The sequence below is a fragment of the Ceratotherium simum genome, chromosome 4 (assembly GCF_057802395.1).
Source record: "Ceratotherium simum simum isolate JZ-2026a chromosome 4, ASM5780239v1, whole genome shotgun sequence".
Taxonomy (NCBI): domain Eukaryota; kingdom Metazoa; phylum Chordata; class Mammalia; order Perissodactyla; family Rhinocerotidae; genus Ceratotherium; species Ceratotherium simum.
In genome coordinates this window covers 61,783,985-61,811,509 of record NC_141903.1, presented here as the reverse complement: position 1 = coordinate 61,811,509, position 27,525 = coordinate 61,783,985, and the positions used below count along the sequence as shown (strand labels likewise).

At 34.9% G+C, this 27,525-nt stretch overlaps 1 protein-coding gene across 2 annotated transcripts in view; it reads right to left on the bottom strand.

Annotated features, from left to right (window-relative positions):
- Window positions 1–26,950, bottom strand: part of PJA2 (praja ring finger ubiquitin ligase 2) — a 69,878-nt gene extending 42,928 nt beyond the window's left edge. Inside the window, exons 1-6 of one of the 2 annotated variants that reach the window (XM_087429937.1) lie at window positions 26,856–26,943; window positions 23,669–23,881; window positions 14,000–14,117; window positions 12,465–12,665; window positions 9,951–11,001; window positions 608–793 (exon numbers count right to left, since the gene is read on the bottom strand). In XM_087429937.1, the coding sequence (XP_087286063.1) occupies window positions 608–793; window positions 9,951–11,001; window positions 12,465–12,665; window positions 14,000–14,030 (1,469 nt within the window). In that variant the 5' untranslated portion in view covers window positions 14,031–14,117; window positions 23,669–23,881; window positions 26,856–26,943. Of the gene's footprint in view, window positions 1–607; window positions 794–9,950; window positions 11,002–12,464; window positions 12,666–13,999; window positions 14,118–23,668; window positions 23,882–26,855 lie in introns of both variants that reach the window. The other variant, XM_004420324.3, reaches the window with a different exon arrangement.
- Between the last annotated feature and the right edge of the window lie 575 nt (window positions 26,951–27,525).

Below are 27,525 nucleotides of genomic sequence, written 5' to 3'. Positions count from 1 at the left end.
GCTACTTTTACACTATAACAGTAGAGTTGAGTAGCTGCAATAGAATGGCACACACAGCCGAAAATATTTACTATCTGGCTCTTTACAGCATAAGTTTGACAATCCCTGTACTAGAGCATTCCCATTAAAGTTAGGAAAAGATAAAGATGTTTACCATTAATCACTGATTTCTGGAGATATCATCCAAGGCAATTAGATAGGAATATTAAAACTTCAGCTTTTGCAACTGCCTCCATTTCTGTGAATCAATCACCGATTTCCCTCTTGGGGCTGCCCCTTCTCCCTTGCCATTATCTCCACTGCATAGCAATGGCAGTAATTCACTCATACCTAACTCAACCAAAATCATCTTTTAAATGCCCAAGTTTTCTTTAATAAAGCAAAGTGGAAACATATACTGTATCTCAATAGAAGATACTGAAATTGCCAGCATTTTCAATTTAATTGTTCTTTGTAAAATAATATCAAAAGCATAACGAAAAAATCAGTAGGAGCTACTGGTCCTACATAGGGCTTGTAAATGCAATTAACAGCATACCCAACATTTAAATGCAATACATACCATACTTGCACAATACGCATAAAAATAATAAATCTGTTAACATACCCTTCCTGAAGAGACAATTCTTGGTTTTCTTCTTCAGGACCACTGCTATCACTTTGTAGTTCAGGTTCATTCTCATCTTTTCCTGGCAGAGTCTCCCAGCTTTCATCACTCGAGGACTGATCTTTTTCTGTACCAGAAAATCGATGAGGCAAAGAAGCAGACCATTCTCCATCACTGCACTCTGAACTGCAAATTTAGAAGAGAATTAAAATAAACCATCATTACATGTGCATTTATTATGTGGAGTGTTAACCAGGCATCGCGCTACAGAGTGGACAACTGACACCCCACATGTTGCATCAGGTGTCAATTCAATTTTTAAAATACTTTAAAAATAAATACAGAAATAAATATATTCAGCAGAAGGTAACTTTTTCAAATGAATATAGCATATAGCAAATTAAGGATTATCAATTTATTATTTTCTTCACTAAAGTAAATAATTCCACAGTGCTTAGGTATAGGTTCTTCATATTTCAGACATGTTTCTAAATAAAACTTTAAATATAATTTGGTAATCATAAATTAAATACTATCTGGAATAAATAATAATAGATTTATTACTCACCTGATCTGACTAAAACAACTTTGTAATTACATATTGACAACTGATGACATATCCTCTAGGAATAATTTTCTACTATTACCATGTTTTAAAAGCTTAAACTATTTTTTTCCTTCCTTTTTCATAAAGACCTTAAAATGGACAGAGACTCAAATTCATAAAAAGCAGCACTGACAAATCTTTACTGAAGTCCTCTGGTAGGACTGTGAACATAAAATAAATTTCAATTCAAGAGAATAATTAGATAAGGAACCAAAAGGTATGGTAAAAGGGTTAATAAAGAACCTCAGAAAATTACTTTTGGTTATATTTAACTTGAGTTAATTCGATTACATTTAACTACTCTTAAAGCACTAGTCACCTTAGACTACCAAAGGCTAAAATATTACTTATCAATGCTGAAAATAAATCTTAAATGCCTCTTCCAACCATATCAACTATCTGGTCAAGAATCCCCTTAAAGATTTCTCTGTGTGCAATGACTTTTGAGAAACCAAAAAATAACAAACTTCAGTTTATGTTTTTGAAAGGAAGTGGTAATTGGTAGGAAATTATCTTTTCTTTATGATTATGATATATTATTAATATCTAGACTAGTTAGTTCCTCCTTCTACAGGCAGATGAATCCAAGAGATCAAGATGCTATTAAAAAAAGCAGCACTAATCTGAGTTCTGAGGAGTTAGAAAAAGAAAATAAATAAAATCAACTTCCAATTTTCAGTAAATGATGGATAACGGCACAAACGTCCTGGAAAAGGAATGCAAGATAGCCCTGGTGTAGCAAATAGAAGGTGTTCCTTCAGACGGGCATGAGCCCAAGTTGCTTGTAGTCTGTAAAATCTTCTGTGATCCAAAGAATAATCTAAGATCAAGTAAATCATTTCTAGACTTGTATCAGTGTCAAATCTAACACAGAAAATAGTTTTAAAGGAGCTTATTGAATTAAGTTTCCTTGATTATGAAGCTTCTCAAATTCAAGGCTAAATTACCAACTCCAATTTTGATGTGTCTTTAACAATTAGGGTAAGTTTTCTATATTAATTTGAGGTAATTTTTAACATATTTACTTAAAAGAAAACCCCATTTTTTTAAGTATTTCACTCAGAGAATGATCCTGCCCAGAAAGATAACACATAAAACTTCTGACCTTTTCTGAATTAATAAAACGGATCGAATATTTCCAAATTCCAATATAAAAAGAATGTCTATAATCAATAGTCAATATATTTAAGAAACCTATGTCAAGGATTAGTAAACTACAGCCTTTCAGCCAAATCTGGCCCAACTGCCTGTTTTTTACGGTCTGCAAGCTAAAAATGGTTTTTTTACATGTTTATATTTGACTTTGCCTTTTAGTCAGCAAAACTAAAATATTTACTATCCTTAAAGAAAAAGTTTACAGACCCCTGGCTTGTATCATTATTACTCTTTATACATAATCCTCACCTCTAAGTAGATAACTTTTAAATATATATCTTCAGCCCTGACCACCACACTAAGCTTTCATAATCACTAACTGCCCACAAAACACTTTTAGATTTTCATTCTCCTTTTCAAAAGTCATATTTTTATAACAAAATTCATCTGCCAGATAAGTTTCTTTCTTGATTTTCTATCTGCTAATGGTAGTACCCTGTTCTCAAGCAGGAAACCACGTATCTTTGACTCTTCACAAACTCCCCATGTTTAAGTCCCTTCTTACTTTCCATTCTTTCTGTATAATGGCTCACATATCCTAGCTCCTTTATCACCATTTCTCCTAAAAAACCCTGGTTCAAGCGCTTTTCTCCAAACCTAGACCTAGACAGTCAATTATTAATTGGTGTCCATAAATTTAATCTCACTCCTTCAACTCATTTAAAAAATGCATTTTGACTATCACTATCACTTCAATTTATATCAAATAGTACATTTATAATATTACTCCAACAACCTTCAACAGTTCTTTTTCCTAAAGCAGTATTTCACAAACTTAAGCCATTTGCCTACTGCCCTCACAATTTTTGCTACAGTTGTACATTAACACTGTGTCCTAAGGTACCGTAGTTGAGAACACAGGTTCTGGAGTCAGCTTGCCTGAATGTGAATCCACCACTCATTAGCAATGAAAAAGTTACTTAACCTCTCTGTGCTTTTTTTGCCTCACATATCAGGTGAATATAATAATAGCATCTAACAGCTCATTGAATTCATGAGGAGTAAATCAGTTAATACATACAAAACATTCTAACAGTACCTTGTAAATAATAAGCAATCAACAACTGTTAGCAAATCTTTTTTTAACATATTTTTTTCACTCAAATACATTTACTTATCTCCTAAGCAATATCCATAAAATTCCAAATTTGATGTGCTAACTATATTTTTTTGATTCCCATTAAAATAAACACAAATGACAAAAATCGAAAACACTTGTCTGTGTACCACTTAATGTATTTCAGCCACTTTGGAAAATACTGGCCTATAAAAAAAAAGTTTAAACTTTGAATAACATTTATGATTTACTACAATCTAATACCAGTTACTAGTACATTCTTACATCCAACTCATCCCTTACATGAATGCTCTATTCCATATACTGTCCCCGAACTGTGAACTTCCATCACAACCAGTCCTCTCACCATCAAGAAGGTTTTCACAATCATTTCACCTTTTTGTGCCTTCAGGACCAGATCATTCCTTCCAGACCCTCTCCTATAAAACTGCTTCTTTTGTTTTTCAATGAATTCCTGGACTAGACTTCTTGTTTATTCAGTCCAACTCACTATGGCGCAGCTGTTTCTTTAACATCGCATTTAAAGGTATTTTTCATAAGTGCAAAATCACAGTTTCTTTAATAATTACCAGAAAAGCATCCAAGGAGATTAGTCTGAATACTCATAATAGTACTTGTAACCTCTTAGAAGTTAACTAAGACTATGCAATCGCATAACTTGAAATAGAGAACTTCTAGTGATGTTAGCTTACTTGAAAAGGGTGAACAGTTAACCCTCTTTAAAGTATGTTCCAGATATTAATACACATTTGTGATTTAAGTGATAGAAAGTAACATACGGACAATTTCCTATTAATATTTCATTCTGAACATTATTATCTATGACAAATTTTAAACAATGTCTACTACTAATTTGTAGCTCTAAAAGTGCAAACTGGCTCAGACGGCTAGTTAGAGGAAACTATGGAACTATGATTAAGATTTTTACTGTGAAAACAAAAAATCTACCATAGGCAATTACTTTCTAAAGAAACAAAAGTATTGTATTTAACATCAGGTGAGACTTCCATCTATGACAGCCTCCTTTTCACCCCTGGCGGCAGAATGCCAGATTGGTAAGAGCCAGTTTTAAGGTCAGACAGATTTGGGTTAGGATCCTGGCTCGACACCTACTAGTGATGCAAGCCTGGGCAATTAACTTCCTTGAGCTCACTTTTCCTCATCTGTAAAATGAGCTATTAACATTTACTTTTCAAGTCTACAGTGATGTTTAAATGAATACTGTTTAAAATGTTTAACACAATTTTTGGAAATGTTTAACCTGTTTTGGAAAACAGTAAACACTAAATAAAGGTGGTAGTTATTTCATTATATAAGCTGTCTGCTTGGACATTTCAACTGGATTTCCTACCAGCACATCATTTTCCTCTCTTCTCTACCAAAGTCTTCTCTACATCCTCTGGTTTGTCTTACTAAATGGCAATATCAACCTCCTGGTCACCCAATCATCTTAGTCTCTGTTTATACCAGAGGTCAGCAAATTATGTCCTGGCCCATGAGCCAAATCTGATCACCTGTCCATTTTTTAACAGCCTGGAAGCTAAAATGTTTTTTTGTATTTTTAAATGGTTATACAAGTACCTCCATAATATCCTCCATTTTGCTTTTTGGTCCACAAAGCCTAAAATATTTACTATCTGGTCACCCTTTTAAAAAAAAGTTTGCAGGACCCTGGTGTCCACAGAAGATGAAGCAAAGAAGAACCCAACATAGGTCAATGGAAAAGAAACTGTGGAGAAGGAAAGGGTGAACAAACAGCTCAATAGTAGCACTGAAGTCAAAGAAAATGGTACTGAGAAAAGTCAATTGGCTGTAGAAATCAGGAGGTCACTGTTAACATTAGAGAATACAGAAATAATACTGGGAGTTAGATTTCAAAGCGTTTAAGAAGAGTGGAAAGTGAAGGAATAGAAGCAGTGGGTGTGGAACATTTATTCTGAAAATTCAGCAGTGGAAGAGAAAACATGAACAGGCAAGTAGTTAACAGAGGGAGGCACACCAAGGGAAGATTTTCCCCAGGATTTAGAAAAATCAGAGTGAGAGGTAGAGGGAAGCAACTTAGGAGTATGGATAATAAATAAGTAAGGTGTCAGATACGACTGTAGGCACAGAATGAGAAAAGTTATCTCTCTTCATTGAAGAAGAAATTAAAAATAGGAATAGATACTAACATATTCTAATATAGAGAAGAGGAAAACAAGAAAGTTCACATTTAACTATGTCAGTATCTCCAGGAAAGCAGAGACAAAGTTATCTACTAAGAGTGACAAGACTGTATGGAACTAAAAGCAAAAAGAGAAAGATTTAAAAATAACTTTTCAAGGAGAGTAAGCAACAGAAGAAATAGGACACAAAATGACCATGGAATAGTGAGGACCCATTTGTTCTGGATTATAAAAGCACATGAGTTCAACATTTTAAATTTCTCAAAGTAAAAATTAAATTAAGTACCACTTTGATTTTCATATGCTCTTTCATTAGTATTATCTCCCATTAGCATTTGGAGCTATATTCAAAAGCATACAATCATAACTTACTCCAATGTTACACTTTTTACACATTCAATTGTGAACCAAAAAAGCTTTTTTCACATACAGAATGAAATTATATGTTATTTCTAGCCAAATAAAATAATTTATGTACAAATCCTAGGTAGAAATAAGATACAGAAGTAAAACTAGCCAAAAGCAACCTCTTATTCCCTTGAATCCCCAAGGAACTGGTTTGTTTATCTTCCATGGCATTTATCACATCCATAAACCTCAACTACATAGGAGCCTAGGGAAAAGTGAAATTTTAGATGATCTTGTTATCTGACTAGCTGAAGAGCAAAAACACTTTTCGAATTTTATTGAAAATACTCTGGATGGAAATTATGTTAAAACATATCATATAATTCTCTGCATTTGCAAAGATAGTATACAGAACATAATCTAAGCAGTCTGGGACATTTCACCACTATTAATACTGAACTATGCTGTAATACAGTACACGAATGGAAGTTGTTCAAATCTATAAGGATGCTTAATTTAGTAAATAAGGCCCAGATGGTTGCTCTTTCCGGTCTTTTCCCTTAATATCAGAATATTGTAATCTGTAACTCCCTAGCATGCCCAAGGAACAAAGCTATTTACCCCTAATTTACTCCTTCTAAACATCTATGAACTTGGAAACAAGATAAAAAGGTTAGCTAAAATGTTAGCGCATGTGCTTTAAGATCTCTGTTTCGGCTGCTCATAGATGTTTTATTTATTAGGCTACAGGGAGATCAGAGGAGCTCTTTCCTCATGGCTCTCAGCTAATACGTAGAAGAGGAAAGGACCTGAATTTAGCCTCATGATAATTATCTATTTTGTCTTCCTCATAAGGCTGGTGAACACTAGGGGAACGAGGATCATTATTATTTGCATTTACAGAAAACTCAGAACAAAGCAGGACACTTAAGAGGATTTCAATAAATCCTTTTTGAATATATCAAATTGAAATCAACTAAATGGCTAATATACCTTTTATTTTCCCAACGTCACCAACAACAAAAAAAGTTGTCCCGACAGTTTTATCTTAGGTAAGTTTTACCTTTTAAGCAAGGTTAAGGCCCAGGGACACAAAAACTCTGAAAGAAATCTTAAGTGCCATAAGAAATGGTCAGAAGATGGCATGCCTCTCTTCACAACAGTTAGGCCCAAGGTTAAAATGTGCTGGCATGGCTGAATGGTTCTTTTAAACTCAAGGTCTTGTCCTCAAACAGTTACTAAAGTTCTTAGGGTATATTTCAAAAGAACAGGGTGTTAACTTTAGCTTTTTGGTTTAATTCCAAGCCTGGTAATTATACGCTGCCTATTAAAATCCCCCTTACAGTTCTAATTTAATAAGGTAGTGCTCACTTCCTGTCAAACAGCTCAGAGCAATGCTACCAGCTGCAATGCTTATCCCGTAGAGTGTAATGTTTCAGATGTGATTAAGTGATCATTTAGAATTTTTCAGGGAAGAAGTGGGTCATGCATTCATTAAAATACTTTTTCAAGATACTTATGGTAGAGTCACTGTGTTTTCCCATTTCTCCAATCTGCTAATATCAGAACTCAGCAGGATTACAGTAAAACATCATGTAGATGAGTAAATGGCGAAAGAAACTAAAAGGAGTGTATAGCTATTCAATTTCAACCTTTATCTGGCACCATATTAAAAGGTATTCTGGCAACTGTGATCCTTTGTAGGAAGTAAGAGTAGAGGAACCGGACACAGTAGCACAGAAATAGAATTACTTCTTAAAATTTACAGACTCTTGAAATGAGGTCCTAAAACATATGTTAAGGCTTATAGATGCAAATATAAGTGGAATCCTAGGTAGAATCACTATCCTTGAGAACTTATTCTGTGATGAGAGTCTTAAAAAAAAAAAACCCTAAGTGTTTCTGGCATTTCAATGTATCTTAAAGAATGCTCCAAAATTAGTTCCATCATTTAAGCACACTCCAACTACAGATTCTCTAAGTCAATATATCACTAAAAAGTCAAAAGAAAAAAAGTTTCTATTAACTATAAGTGTTTTTCTCATCTGTATATTCCATTTGTAAAAAATCTATCAAAGTTCAGAATACTGACATATCACTTAAGGAAAAAGATATAATTAAGACAATTCCCTATAACTATTAAAAGTATAGAGTCATTCTAAGCAAAGAAAAAACTTCTACAATTGACCAAAAAAATCAATTTAAAAACCAAGAGCCAAGAAAAATACCCTTTCTCTTGAGGTTGGCAAAAGGCATAAAGATTTCATCAACTTCATTAGATTACATTAGGCCTGGCTATAAAAAGCAAACAGAAGAGGTTTTATTCTTGATTAGTGTGTCTACAATGGAGAGGGCACAGCCAAATTAAATGATTTTCCTCAAAAAAAGCAAAAATGTAACTGAGAAAAAAAATGCAACCACCTTATACTTTCAGAAAGATAAGTTATCTAAGACTCTTAAGTTTTTTTTTTTTAATAGTAACCTAGAGGTATAATAGAGGTTTCACAATCCAATCCAAAAATCTTAGGGCTAAATATGTTTTGGAATTTAGACTTTTTTCCCTGAGATTTAGAAATACTACTTAATTCCCAGTGGGGCCCAAAACAGTACCCTGTAATCAAACACTTTCATATTTCTGCAGCAAAACATATGAATACTTGGAAAAAAGGCCTCATTTTAGTTCAGATCCATATCTGCCATCAACTAAGCTAACACATCAGGTCAGGTTTTGCTGCCAATTTTGGTTTTTAGAACTTTGTGGATTTTGGATAAAAGGTTGTGGAACTAAACTGAAAAAAAAGGAAAATAAGTCAGGCAAAAGTTCTTAACTAACTTTACCCCTTGCTTAAAAAATAGTAGGTTACATAAATATTGTCTGCTAACCCTTGAAGTTTACAAACTTCAAGATAGCAATAGCAATTATATTCCAATTGTTTATACAAGTTACTTATACTATATTATCGAAGCTTAATTCATACATCCAAAGAAAAATCAAATGTTTTATTAATTTTATGATATGAAATAAAATACATTCATATTCAAAAGGATAAATGTCTTCCTCTGTAGTATATTCTAGTTAAAAAAATTATTTCTACAAGTTAATAAAATCTTGAAATTGCACTGTAATTGAGCATGGTTGGGGTTACAACTAGCTTACTGGTACATTAAGGTTTGGACTATGGGGTAATGAAAAGTCAGCAGTTGGACAAAGAAATTCTCCATTTCTCTCTTTTTTCTGTTGTCTTACAGTTTGGAAAAAAGGAATCCAAGTTTGTAAGAGGAATCAGAAAGCTTATGATAAGAAAAGTTATATGTTCTCTTGAAAACAGTAAACTACAGTTGTCTGGAGTTAGGCAATAAGTAGATATTCAAAATTCCAGCTCCACCATTTACTAGCTTTGTGACCTTAGGAAATTAGTTAACTGTCTTGTGCATCAGTTTCTTCATCTACAAATGGGGGAAATAATAGTACGTACAACATGCAGTTGTTAATGAAAATTAAATGCTAAATAACGATATAAATAAACTTAGGGATAGGAAGAGCAGCAAGAATAAATAGAGAAACAGGTGATATTAGTAAATATTGGCAAAGTTAATACAGTATTATCAATCAAAATTTTCTGTGATCTTTTTAAAGCCAGACTGCCTTAACAGAGAATTTTTTTGCATACAATAAATGTTTACCTTGCATCTCATTAACTGAAATACCATGAATTGAAATAATTAGTATCTCTATCCTTTTGTAATAACTAATAGTCATTATCCGAACTTATAATTTCTGTAAATTCCTGAAATGCCTCAAAGAAAGTTTTTGTGAAAAACTAACCAGTAGTTTGCATGTATGGGTAGCACTTCGTAAATAAGAATATTTGATAAGTCAAAATATCTAATTCCCTGACCATCAGAGAGCCCATCCATCAAACATCATGGTACTAGAAATAAACCACTTTGCTCACTACAAATCTGACAAAGCACTGCATGAAACCTTACCTATCTTCATCTTTGTCATACAGTTGGTAATAATCTCCACAGCCATTCCAAAAGGCGTTATCCACAACTTCTTGTCTTCCTGCTGTGGCTCCACTTTCTGATGTTATTTGGTTATTTTCTGTTTCCCTCTGTGTAACCCTTGAGTAAGGTGGATCCAAGAACATACAGTCATGTTCTCCATCGTAGTCATCACATTTTATTAAGAGGTCATCTGAGCCGTTTTCCTCAACTTCCAAAGCCTCCCTCCACCTCTGAACACTTCTTTGCTTAGCCTCATGCCTATTAAAACCTGTTTCTTGGTCCACCTGGCTTGAACTTATCAGTTTTCTAACTTTGGGCCTCACTACCTGTTCAGGAGAACTTCCCTGGTTGCCGTCCCTATCACTGGTATTTTGTTCACTACAAATATGCCCTGGAGCACAGGCTGAATCTTCAGTTGAATTTTCTCTCTGTCTCTCCTGGCTAGGATTATTTTGTTGTTTCTTTCTAGCAATTTCATCTTCAGAAGAGGACCTCTGAAATTCCTGATTGTTCTGATTGACAAACTCAGTATCACCAGAACTTTTCACTAAAGGTGCTGAGTCTAACTCTTCAAATCCATCTCTTATTTCACAGTTAAAAGAGGGAACTGGTGGTGAAAGACCAGTATATGCCTCTACCTCTCCATTTTCCAACTCAAATATTGTATTTCCCAGTGCTTCCTGATATCTACCACCTTCTACAACTTCTGCAGGAAGCTGAAGATGTTCATTATCCTCTCCATGTCTGCCATCTGGATCATAAGAGTCAGTACGAACCAATGCAATTCCATTTTGTACACTTGAAGCATTACAAGCTCCTGGAGCATACTCTCCCTCAGAGTGATTATGAAGATTCGTACAGCTTCCTAAGGCCTCCCTGCCTTCCTCGCTACGATGTACTGCAGCAAAGGATGGATTGCTCTCAATGGTTTGATTCAATGCTGTATCACAAATGGGAATTTCTGTTTCATTTTTTTCAAATAAAGGGTTGTTGGGTAATGAAGAATGAACTTGATCCAATGGACTGGAACCTTCATAGAGAACAAAAGAAAACATATTTGGAGGAGTTAATTTAAATAAAATTTTACTTAATAATAACTATTTAAGTAGAAATCATACCAATTATTACCTACTTCAGAATATGAGTGAATTTCTCACACAGGTACTTCTATGCTCCCTAACTTAACTGGGAGGGCAGACTGATCACCCTATGAGTTCATTTATGCCATTGTGTAGCCTCTCAATATCCTCTCCCTCGTACATCTTTTGCAGGTTTTTCAACTAAATCCTAACACCTAACACATCCCATAAAAAACATTAAAGGGAGAGGCTGAGAGACTACACAATAAGAGGCATAAGTGAAGTCACAGGGTAACCAATCTACCCTCCCAGTTGTTGGCGTGTGCAATTCAAACTTAACTTCTTTTATTACATACAGGTAAAAAAAAACTTCAAAAGTACTTCTGATAGATATAAGAACAGGTTACAGATCTAACAGAAACGAGACTCTGTTGTGTTTGATGTCAATTCATAAAACTATACATCAGTGTCTAGATGTATATTAGATTTCTATCCCCAAAATGGATTGCTGTAATACATCTATAATAATCAGTTAACTTTAGGTATGTTATAGCCATGAATGAAAAACAATGAAAAAGTCAACATGTTGATTCTCTTTACCATAGTTTGTCAAAATCTTGAGACAAGAGTAAAATCATATCTATTCTATAAATTACTTTAAGCATGACTATCTTTTATCACTACATTACTAATATAATAGAAAATGAAGACATTCAAGATTTGTTGGAACAAAAATTTATAAATTATAACTGAAAAGCAGTCTTGTCATATCACAAAAAGGCTTCCTTAACAGAATGATCTTAGCTAATAATTCAGATTCTTGTATACAAATGACAGTAAAAATAATCTAGAATTATGAAGTTTGCTCAGGACAAGAGGAAGTTGTCCAAAAACGTGTAACTATAGTACATGGAAAACTGCAAATACCTTTTCAAACCAGTGAATAAGAAATTTTAATTGAATAACTAAGCATTACTTGACATTTGTATTTTATAAAATGATTTAAAAAATTCAAATTAGCCAAGCTAAATTATTCAGAGGTACAATTAAAACAACCACAAAAAGCTATTTAAACGTAATACACAGGGAAAAATATACTCAGTTCACACTAAAAAAAAAATTTTTTTGATTGAAAGATGAAGATTTCCTCTGGCTGAAGGATGTGACAATGTAATGACTGACATGTCAGTGTAGTTATATTTTAATGACTGGCCATATTCTATTTTCTTCTATGTTTAAATGCATATACTATTAACATTAAATTCAATAAAAATTTCAAAATAGATTTTCTTGCTAGGAAATGTACAGCATTTACACTCACATACATACATAAAACCCACTCACAATTTCAAATATTATAAGATCAATTCCTACATGCTTATTATTAGCTCTTAAATAATTCCATGTTGTATACCTGAGGAATTTTCCTTTGGAACATCATCTAGTTCCAACACTTCATAGTCATCACCAGCCCGACCTAAGCTTCTTTCATGCCTGGTCATACATGGTTTAAAACTGACATACGCGTGTCTTCTTCCATATCTCCTGCCTGTGATTGTCTGATATCCTCCTGCTGGTTTGGGCCAGGCAGCCTTGCTGGATTCTTGATCCATTGCTGAAAAACAATGTTAAAAATAAAAGATGCACAGCATTGACCTTTATTCTGGTAACTAATAGAACAGGGGTAATGTTTCAACATAAACGCTATTATTTGCTAAATTGTATGTTACTGAACATCAAGTGCACCTTACTAGTGCTATAAGATATATTTGAAAAGTAAACATGAAATACTATGTTATGAGAGGTATGTGGCCTTTTTACTCCAAAAAATATCTTTTAAAGTTTGGTTTCTTTAAAGTATTTCAGATTTTTATAATGTAACCTACCAAAAAAGATATTTCATATGCCAATTTACTATACTGCAAAAGCTCATTAAGGATTGGAGAATGATCCTCCAAATTATCTCAGTAAAGTACCTTACATGTAAGTGCTCAATACATATTTGTTGAGTCAATTACCAGCACATGACATGACGGTTTCAATTACATTAAGAGTGAATACATTCCTGTCAAAAGTAACAAGTAACTTCTTAAAATGGTATCTGTACTAGAATCAAGAACCAACTGAACCACAATAAAATATATCCCAAACATTAGGGTCTGATAAAATTCTCCAAAAGAAAATAGTGATGAACCAAGTCAAACACTACCAATGGTATAGAATGGTAAGAAAAGCCCTCAACATTTGAAAAACTTGAATACTAAGTTCTGATGACTGAGGGATATTCGGTAGTACACAGTAGCATCTTTTACTACATAGGACATTATTTTATATACATATTAAGTATAAGTTTGCTTAGTCAATTAGACTTTACATATACTATACAGGAACTAAACAAAATATTTTCTCACAGTATATGGAATAGTTAATAAACTGAACAGATACATATTTTTGTTTTATTGCATTAAAATAAGAAATATAATTGCTTCCAGGTATGCAAGAAAACCAAACATGTATTTATAACATACAATACCAAGTGTTACATTATGTTACTTAATTCCCTCAAGAATCTTATCAGGTGGATACTGTATTTTACTTTAAAGATCAAAAATTTAAGGGTAAAATTCAGTATTTAAGTAATTTAACTTGTCCAATAATCCAACAGTATGATTCCAGAACTAGTGCCCTTAACAAATCCTCCAAAGGAATGGGCTCCGAAGTGGAAAGTACAAGGGAAGAAAAGGGAGTATGCAAAGAAAATATAAGAATTTCTATTTATACTTATTTTCATATCAAAAATTAGAAATTAAGCTTTACAAATAGTCAATATATGGATTGAAACTGGCCTTAACTAAGACCATGATCACATGTCATGTATGGTATTCAAGGTATCTGGAGGGAAAAATATGAAGTCGTCAATATAGAGCAATTGAAAGACACCTTGCTTACCTGCTGGCTCTTTTTCAGTATACTGTGACATATACGGCAGTTTTCGTGTGCCTGGTTCAGCGGAATTATGAATGTGATTTAGCTTTTACTCACACAGTTGATAAGCTGCAGAAAATTCCTACAAAGGAACCATGGATTAAACAAAATATTGATAATAGAAGCACAAAATAAAAATGACAAAACTAATACTTCTCCTCTTAGTGAAATTCTTTGTTAGCCCTATAATAATGGAGAAAAATACAGTCTGATCTGACAAGTCAATCAAAAACTCTCAAAACGATCAAGACGGCTTTTGAAAGCAGATTTACATCTCTTCTTTGAAAAACCTTGTCGAAGTATGTATCATCCTTAAGATTGAAAATAACAATACACATACAATTTATAAGTAAATAAGCAAATATATTGGGAGAAGTGCTGACTGGGGTACATGAGCAAACTCTTTTGGGAGTCGACTACACTATGCTATCTTTGCTTCTCCACCAAGCTATAGTTCCTTTAGCCCTGGCATTGTTAAAAGAAGCTAACCCTAAGAATACAGACTTCATTTAAAAAATGTATAATGGTTTACGACAATTAATAACCAATGTGTGTAAATAACGATATACTTATTCTTTACAATAGTCAATTGATCATTCAGATACTTTTAAGCCCAAATAAGAACCTATTCTAAACTAGAAAAACTAAAATTTACCATATAACATATATAAAAAGATCTTCTATTGTGAAATTAATCCGTTTATTTACTATTTCAAAAGCTGCAAACTGTGTTTTTTTTAAAGTTTGGTAAGGGGCTTATTTTTTATTTAAACACCTTATTTACTTAAACACTTGAGCTATTGCTAATTGCCTACCACCAACTCACATGTATCAGAAGATGACAGTTCTGCAAATGAATTTAATTGTATATGTTATCGTTCAGCCATGGACGGCTATATGTTAATGCACATTAAGCGTACACACACACATTCTCCCATATAAATTATAAATCCAGCAGCAGGTTGTGCTCCTCTAACATATCTGAATCAAGTCAGATTGTCAGCAAGAGCACAAGCGTAAAGGAATACCAAACACATAATCTTACCATACCGGCAAAAACACAAGCTCTAATTGTTTTAATAACAAGAAAAATAATCTGAAATAACTTGAATCTTCACAGATTCACAGCACAGTACATGGCAATCTTAAAGGAATGACCATAGATTTAAGTTCACGAGTATTTCACCCAAAGCCTTTTCTTTGGAATAAAGCTTTCTTCTACCATGCTTCAGGCACTATTTTCAGTGCTGAGGATACAACAATCAAAAAAGTGGACAAATATTCCTGCCCTCCTAAAATTACAGAACGGGGTGTAGACACTAAACAAAACAAATAAATAATTAATAGATATATGTTAGATAATACATACTATGGAACAAAATAAAGCAGAGAATAAAGAGTTGCTGGGGATATGCAATTTAAAATAAGGTGATTAGGGAAGACCTCACTAAGAAGGGATCATTTGAGCAAACACCTGTGAGAGAGGGAGTCATGTGTAAATCTGAGGAAAGAACATTCCAAGCAGAATAAACAGATCCTGAGGTGAGAACTTCCAGAAGTGATCATAACAAGTAGTCTTGGGATGGAATGAGTATGAGAGAAAGTAACAGATGAGGTTAGAAAATTAATTAGGGAGTTGGAGGAGATCACACAGGCCTTTATAGGAAAATGCAAGAAACGCAGGTTTTATTCTGAGATGGAAAACAACTGAAGATTGTAAGCAGAGAAGGGATATTATCTAACTTCTGTTTTAACAGGAACACTTGGGCTACTGTGTTGAATAGACTGAAGGGGAACAAGGTCAAAGGCAGGGGAGCCCACCTACAAAGCTAGTGAAATAATAGTGGCAAGAGATCACAGTGGTTTAGACCAGGATAAAAATACAGGTGGTGAGAAATGGTCAGATTCTGGATATATTATGAAAGTAGAGCCAAGAAGATTTTCTGATACAGGTTATGAAAGAAGGTAAGGGGTTGAGGTTAACTTTCAGGTTTATAACCTGGCAACCAGAAAAATAGAGCTGCTATTAACTGATGTAGGAAAATTTGTGGAAGATTTAGAGAAGATATCTTTAGTTTTGGATGTGTTAAATTTGAGATATCTATTAGACTTTCAAGTAGAAATGTTAAATAGGAACCTGGGGTTGACTGGAGAATTCTGAGCTGCTGGTATAATTTGGGAGTTATCAGGATATAGATAATATTCAAAAAGGCACGAACTTGGACAAGACATCTAAGTTTACTTGGAGAAGGAAAGAAGTTCAAGGACTGAGCCTTGAGATGATCCAACATTAAGAGGCTAGAGAAGAAGAAGTACCAGAAAAACTGACAGAGAGGCCAGTGAGAGAAAAGAAAAATCCAAGAATGTGGATGTCAAATGAAGAAAGTGCTTCAGACAGAAGAAGTGATCCACTGTGCCAAATGCTGAATTATACTGGTCTTTTGCTTGTTAGCAATGTCAGAACTGCTGCTTAGTACCTATACTCCACCTATCACCTAGCAGATACTCATTAAATTGCTACTGGATCAGGGCCAGCCCGGTGGCGTAGTGGTTAAGTGCATGCGCTCCGCTGCGGCAGCCCAGGGTTCGCAGGTTCAGATCCTGGGCGCGTACTGACGCACTGCTTGTCAAGCCATGCTGCGGTGGCGTCCCATATAAAGTAGAGGAAGTTGGGCACGGTGTTAGCCCAGGGCCAATCTTCCTCAGCAAAAAGAGGAGGATTGGCGACAGATGTTAGCTCAGGGCTAATCTTGCTCACAAAAAAAAAAAAAAAAAAACTGCTACTGGATCAGGAACACTTACTTTTAGAATTTAAACCTGATTGAAATGAAGTTTTAAGCAGAGGGAAAGCGAAATTAGTTGAATTTCCAGAAGAAGAGTTTCAAGTGAAATCTTGAATCTATACCCCTGTGACCCATCTGCTGGGAGCCAGAAATAACTCATTTTTTAAAAAATTGAGGTATAATTGACATATAACATTAGTTTCCATTTCTTCACGTATCAGTTTTGATAAGTTGTGCTTTTCAAAGATTATGACCTTTCGTTCAAGTTACTGAATGTTATTAATATAAAGTTGTTCATGATTTCCCTATACTAACAATTTAACATCTATAGGATCTATAGCAATGCCTCCTTTTTCATTGCTGGTATTGGTAATTTGTGTTTTCTCCCATTTTTTTCTCGATCACTTCATTACAGGCTTATTATTTTTAAAAAGTCCTCTCAATTGACTGTAGAACTTTTCTGTTTCATTGATATCTACCTTTATATTTACTATTTCCTTCTTTCCACTTTCTTTGGGTTTGATTTGTTGCTCCCTTTAGTTGCTCCCTTAGACTATTGATTTTCAACTGTTCTCCTTTACTAATATATGTATACAAAGCTATAAAGTTCTCTCAAAGCACTGCTTCAGTTGCATTCCACAAGTTCTGATGTAATATATTTGCTGTTTTTCAGATCAAAATATTTTCTAATTTCCATTGTGACTTCGTTTTTGATTCATGGGATATTAGAAATATCTTGCTTAATTTCCAAACACTTAGAGCCTTTCTAATTATTTTTCTGTTACTGAGTTGTAATTAATTCCACAGTGGTCAGAAAATATGCACCGTATAATTTTAATTCTTTGAAATTTGATGATACTTCTTTAAGGATCAGAATATTTTGGCAAATGTCCCAAGTGTACTTAAAAAAACAAAAAGGCATAGTCTTCAGTTGTTAGATACAATATTCTATAAAAGTCAATTACATCCAATTGATTAATCATATCATTCAAATTTCCTGCTCCTTTACTGATATTTTTATATAACTGTTCTGTCAGTTACTTTAAACGTATATTTAAAATCTCTAGCTATGACTACATATCTATCTTTCCTGATAGTCATATTAACTTCTATAGTCAGAAGCTATATTGCTAGGTGAATACACATAGGATTATTATGTCTTCTTGATGACTTGAACCACATTATATTTTCCCCTTTATCTCTTATAATACTTCTTGCTTTGTCTATTTTGTACAATGTTAACATAGCCACATTAGCATCTTTTGGTGAGTGTTTGCAGACCATGGTTATTCCATCTTTTTACTTTCATCTTATCTATGCCTTTACATTTAAAGTTTCTTTTTATAAAAAGATTATAGTTTGGTCTTACTTATAAAGCCTAACAATATTTGTATTTCAATTGTAGTGTATATTCCATTTACATTTAACATAATTACCAATATAGATGGGTTTAAGTATCATCTTGCTATTTTCATTTTTCTCCTCTGTTCTTTGTTCCTTTATTCTTCCTTTCTTGACTTCTTTGGTACCGATCAAATTTTTTTCTACATCCCATTTTATTTCATCTACCAGCTTGTTTGATACATTTTTTAGTATCATTATTTTAGTGGTTCCCCTAAAAATTACAAAATGCATTCTTTCAGTATGCTGGATGTTATTTCCTAGAGGCTCTAGATAACTTACTTTCCTCTAAACAGTGTTTAGGTTTTCTTCTGTCAGGCAATTATATTGCAGGTAAAGACAAACTGTGGGTCAGATGAGAGTATAGACTCTCTGAGAATTGGAGAAACATAGAAAGTTGGCACCCACTCACAGGCTCTTATCCACGGATCTCTACTGGGTGCTGAAAAGATTGGGAACAGGCTGGGAGACTAAAGAGGCCATCTTTCAGCGGTGGAAGGGAGTGACTGCCAATAAGGAAAAGGAATGAAACACTACCTGAACCCTTCAACGTTACAGAAAAAAAGCCTTAAACCATTGGGAGGAGGGCAGCAGCAAACACTGTCCACTGTGGCTAGGGGATGGGTAAAAGAAAAACAACGTTTACTCCTAGTGTAGGATTAGGAAAGAGATCAAGGATTTTAATAGATGGAAATGCAAATAAAGAAATAAAAAAACACATTAACAGTGATGAAGAATGCATTTTACGGGCTCATCAAAAAACTAGTCAAGGAAAGTATAAATGAGCTTCAAGACAGAAGAAAAGAATAAATGAGCTCCAAGACATGAGAAATTACCCAAACTGAGATACAAAGTGATTTAAAAAAAAAAAAGTAAGGGAAAAAAAACCAGAATAGAGCCTCCAAGAATTGTGGGACTATAACAAATGAACTACCATATGTAATTGGAATATCACACAGAGATGAGAGAGTAAATGGTGCAGAAGAAATACTAGAAGAGAAAATGTTCCAAAAATGAGAAATGAGAAATTTCCAAAAATGATTTAAGAAATCAAAACATAAATCTAAGAAGCTCAGTGACCACCTACAAAAAGCAGGATAAACACACAACACACACCCACACACATTCCCCAAGACAAATCATATTCAACCTGCTATAAACACCCAATGATAAAGGAAACATCTTTGATGCAGAGAAATGAAGATAAGAATTACAACCGACTTCTCATCAGAAACTATGCAAGGCAAAAGACATAATGGCATTCTTAAAATAATGTAAGAAATACACTGTGAACAAAGAATTCTATACCCAGCAAGAAATTTTTCAAAAGAAACAGTAAAATAAAGTACTTTCAAGCCAATCCAAGAGACTTGGTTACCAGAAGACCTGAACTGCAAGAAACGTAAAATAAAGTTCTTCAGGCAGAAAGAATAACAGACACTTGATGCTACACGAAAATGCAGAACTCTGAAAATAATTAAAGTGAAGGTAAATGTAAAATATATTTTTTTCTTATTTTTAGTTACTTCAAAACAGAACTGTGTAAAGTAGCACTGCCTGATAGAACTTTCTGAGATGATGGAAACGTTCTATATCTTACACAGTTCAATATGAAAGCTAAAAGCTACATGTGGCTACTAAGCACGTGAAAATCGCTAGTACAACAGAGGAAATTAACTTGAACTTAATTTAATACTAACTATTCTAAATCCAAAGTTAAATAGTCACACTGGCTAGTGACTAAGATACTGAAAAATGCAGTTCTAAAGCAAACATAGTAGCAAGGTGCTATGAATTTATGGCATATGTAAAAGTAAAATGCATGACAATAACAGCACAAAAGATAGTAAGGAAAAACTGGATATATACTGTTGTAGAGCTCTGACGCTATATAAAAAGTAGCATAACACTGCTTGAATATAGACTGCAATTAAAGATGTGTAACATAAATCATACACAAACTAGTATAACTTTTTTCAAAGAAGCAAAATAAGTATAAGTAGCGAGACAATAATGAAGATAAAAGGGACTCAAAATACAGAACAGAGAGCAGATACGTTAATAGAGAACAACTAGTAAGATGGTAGATTTAAATCCAATTACTTCAATAATTACATTAAACATAAATGACCTGAATACCTAACTAAAAAGCCAGATTGTCAGGATAAAAAAGGTGGGTTGTCTACAGCAAACCCACTTTAAATATAAAGGCATAGACTGAAAAAGATATATCAGGCAAACACTAATCGACAGAAAAGTGGAGTGGCGATATTAATATCAGATAAAACAGACTTCAGAAGACGAAATACTACTAGAGATAAAGAGGGACATATAACAATAAAAAAGTCAATTCACCAAGAAGACATAACAATCCTAAATACATATGCACCCAACAATAGAGGTTCAAAATACATGAAGCAAAAACTGTTAGAACAAGGAGAAATAAACAAATCTACAATTATACTCGGAGACTTCAACTCTTCTCGCAGTGATCAACAAAACTTCAGTAAGAAAACAGAAAATCTAACAAGCACTATCAATCAACTTGATCTGATAATTACAGAATATTTAATATAAAATATAGAATTTAATATGGAATACAGAATTCATAGACTACTCCACCCAAAAGCAGCATAATACACATTTTATCTTTTTTTTATTTTTGGTGAGCAAGATTGGCCCTGAGCTAACACCTGTGCTCATTTTCCTCTATTTTGCATGTGGGACATCACCACAGCATGGCTTGCTGAGTGGTGGGTACCCCAAGCCGCCGAGGTGCGGCGTGCAAACTCAACCACTATGCCGCCTGGCTGGCCCCTACACATTATTTTAAAGTGCACATGGAACAACTACCAAGACTGACCATATTCTGAGCTATAAAACAAACTTTAAAGAATTTTAAAGAAATTATACAAATTGTTATCTTGTCTATAACAAAATTAAACACAGCAATCAATTACAGAAACAGATAGACAAAATCAACATAAAATTTGTGGGAACATCTAAAGTAGTGCTTAGAAGGAAAAGAAGAAAAAGCCCTCAAATTAATTGCCTAAGCTTATACCTTAAGAGATCAGAATAGAGAGGATTTAAACCCAAATCATACAAAAAGAAATGGTAAAGAGCAGAAATAAATGAAATTGAAAACATAAAAAAAAAGCAATAAAACAAAAAGCTAAATCTTTGGAAAAATTAATAAAATTGATAAACCGAGAAACAAACTACCAAAGACAAAAGAGAGGACACACTGCCAATATCAGGAATGAAAGAAAAAGACATCACAACAGATGCTACAGACATTAAAAGGATAATAAAGAAACAACTTTATGACAATAAACACATAAAATAGACAAATTCCTTGAAAGACCCAACTACTAAAGCTCATATAGTGGGTAAAAGTGACTCATATAGTCAAAAGGTGAAAGCTTTCAAGAAGAAATAGATAACCCTAATCATCCTATATCTATTAAAGTAATTGAATTTATCCTTTAAAATCTTTCAGTAAAGAAAACTCTAGGCCCAGATGGGTTAGCTTGCAAATTCTAACAAACATTTATGAAACAAATACTAACCCTGTGCAAAATGTTTTAGAAAATATAAGACGAAGAAACACTTTCCAACTCTATGAGGCCAGCAAGCACTACCCTGACAAAAACTACATGAAAAGGCATCCTTCATGGACACAGATACAAAAAAGTACCCAACAAAATATTAGCAAATCTAATCCACCAATTTATAAAAATGATAATACACCATGACCAAGAGAGGTTTATCTAGAGAATGCAAGGTTGACTCAACATTTGAAAATAAATCAATGTAATTCATCTTATTACCGGATCAAAGAAGATAAACCACATGAACATCTCAACAATACAGTAAAAACATCTGGCCAAACTCAATGTCCACTCATGATGAAAACTCTCAGCAATCTAGGAACAGAATGGGAACATCCTTAGCTTGATAAAAGTTCCTATTATACTTAATAATGAAAGACTGAAAGCTTTCCTCTCAAGATCACGAACAAGAAAAGGATATCCACTCTCACTACTCCTATTCAACAACATACTAGAGGTCCTAGCCAGGGCAATTAAAAAAAAAAGAAAGAAAAAGTAGGGGAGGTGTACACATAAATTGAAAACAAAAGAAATAAAATTGTTCTATATTTACAAATGACATAATTATCTACATAAAAAAATCCCAAAGAATCTACAAAACAAAAGTTACTAGAATAAGTGAATTTAGCAAGGTTGCCAGATTCAAGGATAGTATACAAAACCCAACTGTATTTCTACATACTATCAACGAACTAGAAACTGAAATTTAAGAAAATTATCAATTACAATAGTATCAGAAGTGATAAAATACTTAGTTATAAACATAACAAAATAAGAGCAACAATATCTGTATGCTGAAACTACAAAATGCTGACGAAAAAAATCAAAGATTTAAATAAATGAAGATATCCTGTCTTCACTGATTGATTCATCATTAAGATGTCAGTTCTTTCCAAACAGATCAATGCATTCAACACAATCTAAATTAACATCCTCACAGTACTTTTTGCAGAAACCAAGAAGTCACTTCTAAAAAATGTTATGGAAAAGCAAAGGAACTAGAATAGCCAAAATGATTTTGAAAAAGAATAAAGTTGGAGGACTCACATTACCTCATTTCAAGACTTATTATAAAGCAACAATAATCATAACAATGTGGTACTGTCAAAATGATAATTACAAGGATAGTCCAGAAATAGACTTACATATATGGCTAATCGATTTTTGACTAAATTAATTCAATGGGGAAAGAGGAATTGTACCCAAGAAATGGTGCTAGAACTGGGAAAATGAGCCTTGACCCTTATCTCATGCCATCAACAAAAATTAATTCAATATGGATGATACACCTTGACATTAAAGCCAAAACTATAAAACTTGTAGAAGAAAACTTAAGAGGAAATCTGCACAACTTTGTATTGACCAAACTTAGAATACTGAAATATAAATCACAGAAAAAAAAATGACAAATTGAATAATCAAAATTAAAAGCGCCTCTATTTTAAAAAGTTAGGAAAATGAAAAAGTAAGTCTCAAACTGCAACGTTATGTGTATGCATTTGTGTGGGTCAAAGGACTTGTATAAAAAATGTATAAAGAATTCTTACAACTCAATAAGGCAAACAACCCCATGTTTAAAAATGGGCACAAGATTTGAACAGATACTTCACAATGGAAGATGTACAAATGACCCATAAACACATGAGCAAATTCTTGGCGTCATTAATCATCAGATAAATATAAATTAAAATTACAGTGTGATACTATTACATACCCACTAGAGGGACTAAAATTAAAGAGACTGAAATAACCAAGTGTTGCTGAGGATGGAGAGCAACTAAGACTGTAAAATGGGAAATAGTTTGGCAAGTTCTTATATTTAAACATTCACTTACCGTACAACCCAACGAATCCAGCTCTAGCTATTCACCCAAGAGAAACAAAAACATATGTTCACACAAAAACTCATGAATGAATGTTCACAGCAGCTTTATTAATAACAGCCCCAAACCGGAAACAATCCAGATATCCATAAATAGGTGAAATGGTCAACAAATTGTGGTAAATCAATACCGTGTAGAACCACTCAGCAATAAAAAGTCGTGAACCTGTTAAACACACAAAAACATGGATGACCCTCAAAAACATCACACTGAGAGAAAAAAAGCCAGGTGCAAAAGAGTACATATTACATAAGTCCATTTACATGAAATCTAGAACAAATGAAAACAATTTATAGTGAGAAAAAGAGGACAAACGGGGCTGAGGGTGAAAATGTGACTTACCGCAAAAGGGCAGAAGGGAACTTTTGGGGATGACAGAAATATTCTATATCTTAATTGTGGTAATGAAAATACTCTACTCTTGATTATGGTGGTGGTGACATGGGTGTACATATTTGCCGAAACACACTGAGCGGTATATTTTACACATGTGTTTCACTGTATGTAAATTACCCTCAATAAAGTTGCTTCTTTAAAAAGGAGCTCTCTTGGAAAAACATTAACCAGACAATACTGGTGATGCCCTTATATAACCACTCAAAATATGTCAAAAATATTAATAGCATTCAATACCTATTTATGGTTTTTTAAAATGTCATCATAAATGAAAAACAACAATAAAATCATCTTGGAATGCCAAGATTAGAGGAAAACATTTTAACTTAATATTCTCTACCAGAAAGCTTCAGCAACATCATAATTGATGCTAAAACATCAGAAGCATTCCCCTTCAAGTCAGAACCACCACCAAGTTTTTAGCTATCACTGCTACTATTCAACATTAGATAGGACTTATAATAGCCAAAGCAATGAGGAAAACACTTAAGTTATAAAAATTGAAAAGAAAGCCATAAAACTGTGAATATTTTCAGATAATCAACAACTCAATAAAGTGATTAGATACATAATAAACAGAAAAAAATTCAAAAGTTTTCCTACAACCAGAGAAAAGAGAGAAATGTTACTGCACATTTCCATCCACTCAAGCAATCAAATCATAAAACAGCTAGGAATACTAAGAAGGAATGTATACATATGGAAAAAAGACTATAAAACTTTCCCCAAAGAATATAAAGCAAGTTGTGAATAAAATGGAGAGACAAACCATACATACATACATTTCTGAGGGGAGAGACTCAATATCACAAGATCAGTTCGCTCCAAATTAAGCTAAAACTTCAATACAACCTCATTCAAAATACCAAAGGATTTTTTATTTAATTTACAAGTTGAGTCTAAAGTTCATCTGGAGAAGAAATGCATAAGAAACAGTCAAGAATAATTCCGAAAAGAGTAATAAGGAGGGAGAAATCGTTACCAAAATTTTAAATGTGCATACCCTTTAACCCAGTAATTCCATTTCTAAGAATCTGTGCTCCAGAAATAATCACATACAGACAGAAGTTTCCTGAACTGCTGACTCTTAGGATGAAGGTAGGACCAAGGGGGAAGTCAGAGTTGCACTTTTTACCTTACATTCTTCCATATTGTTTGAATTTTTAGAATTTAGAGATATTTAAAGTTTGTAATTAAAAACCAATCAATAAATTAAAAAGTTAAGAAACCAATTAATTTAAATGTCTTTCAGTAAGGGAATGGTTAAATAAATTATAGCCCATTCAAACTAATGAAATACCACTTAGCCTTTAAAAAGTATTAGGGAGACCTATATATAAAATAAGCAAATATTACAATTAAAGATGTCTAAAGTATATAATTAAGTGAAAAGAGCAAGTGGTATACCAATGTGTTTGACACACCCCTCTGCTAAAAAAACTTTATATGAATGTATATATGTTTAATAGTGAATTTAGAAAGATGCACAGTAAATTAACTCCAGACACTACAGTGGGACTGGGAGACGAAAATAAATGTTCACATTTTACCTAAAAATCCTTTTTCTATATTGCTGAATTTTACATCAAGCTGGCACGTCTGTAATTAATTTTTAAAAATCAAATTATTTCATATAAAAATGACACGAATTCCAGAAGACAATTACAAAAATGAAAAAAAAAATAGTTTAAACACTTATTTCTGTTATCCTCATGTTTATGTACATACTCTTCAAATGATCTGTAGCCTTCAGCAAAGATGACTGCCATTTTAAAGAAATTTAACTGACCAAACAGCTCATGCTAAAAATAACAATATATGAAGCCTTTTAAAAAATCGTAAACTTCACGTAACCAGCAGACTCAAAGCAGTGTCTACGCGCACATAAAAAAAAAAAAATGTTAATGCTGGAGAAGGAAGTCTCCTAGATTACTCTTCCTCCCTGCAAAAAGACTCTTTACCTCCTCCCCTTTTCTTCCACTTGATCTGAGCGGCTTTAAACTCACCATTTTGAATGTGCGCAAAATGATTAACAAGCAGTAATCTTAGGGAGGCCAAAATTGAAGCTGCATCTGCCAGAGGCGTGCTGTGACCTGACATCGCTAACGGGGAGAAGCACTGACGGAAGGGTGCTAATACCCGGAGAAGAACGACTGCTATGATTTGGGCAGGGTGTCTGCGTGCCCGAGCCTCGCTGACAATCGGGAAAAACGCAAATACAGCCAGCAGAACGACGGCAACGGAAGGCTTCTCGAGGGAGGGGGGGGCAGGCCTGTGGCGTACGACGGATCAGCTCTCTGCGGGGTGACTGGAGATGGGGACAGGAGGCGGGTGTGAGCTGCTGGAGGGGGGCACACTCTCACACCGTCGCGAGTGTGGGGGAGAGGCAGCGGGGTCCTTGGCCACGGCACCAAGGACAGCAGAAGCAGCAGCAGGAAAAAGCGGCCGGTGGACACCCCCGACACCAATCGACGCCCTCCGCTGTGGGCTGCGGGCCCGGCGGCCACGGACCCGAGCGAGGCCCCAGGTCCGGGCTGGCCGGGGCCCAGGAGGCGAAGAAGGCCTCTCGCAGCCTGCCATCAACCCCACCCACCATGGCCGGCGCAGTGGGCCAGGGACAGGCCCGGCTCCTTCTCGAGGAGAGAAACGAAGAAGCGGAGGAGGCGACGGCAACAATTTCCTCGCCCGACCCTCACATTCCCGACAAGTCAGAGTTTAAAAAAAAAAAAAAAAATCCCCTCACCGAACTGTGCAGCGGCTCCGGAGCGAGAACAGCGCTCGATCCTCCACCCGCCACCACCGCCTTCTTCTCCGCCTCCGACTCCTCCCCCGCCGAACGCACCGCGGCAGGGGCGGCGGCGGCGGCGGAAGCAGAGGCAGCGGCGGCGCGTCCCGCCCCTTGCACCGTGGTGGAGGCGAAAGAGGAGGGCACGCAAGCCCCGCCCCCAAACAGCGCCGACCAATAGACTTCAAGGGCCTCTGCGGGAAAAACCCACATATCCAATCGGAACCTGAGGAGTAGGCTCACGTCAGTGGTTGGGACGTGGCAGAAAAAGGGAAAAATATTTGGACTGTCTATATGCCCTGGTCCCCCTCAACTCGCCCAGGGAGGCTTCACCGATTGGTCGAAGAGCGGAAGGACGAAGCCACACTCCGCCCCGTCCCCGTTTGGGCCCGCCTCCTTTCCCTGCAGCACTGCGACGTTTGAGGAGGGGCGGGGAGCCGTGCTGGGGCTGGAGCGGTACAGCCTTTTGTGGTTTGGGCTGGGAGAAACGGGGGGGGGTCTCGGGGAAAGGGAAGGGGTGTGGAGCTAAGGGGAGGACTGGCGCAGCTAGCCTTGTTCAGAAATTCTAACAGCAACCGCCAAAAGGGGGGCTTAAAATCAATCCTAATTCGACTGGAAATCTGACTAA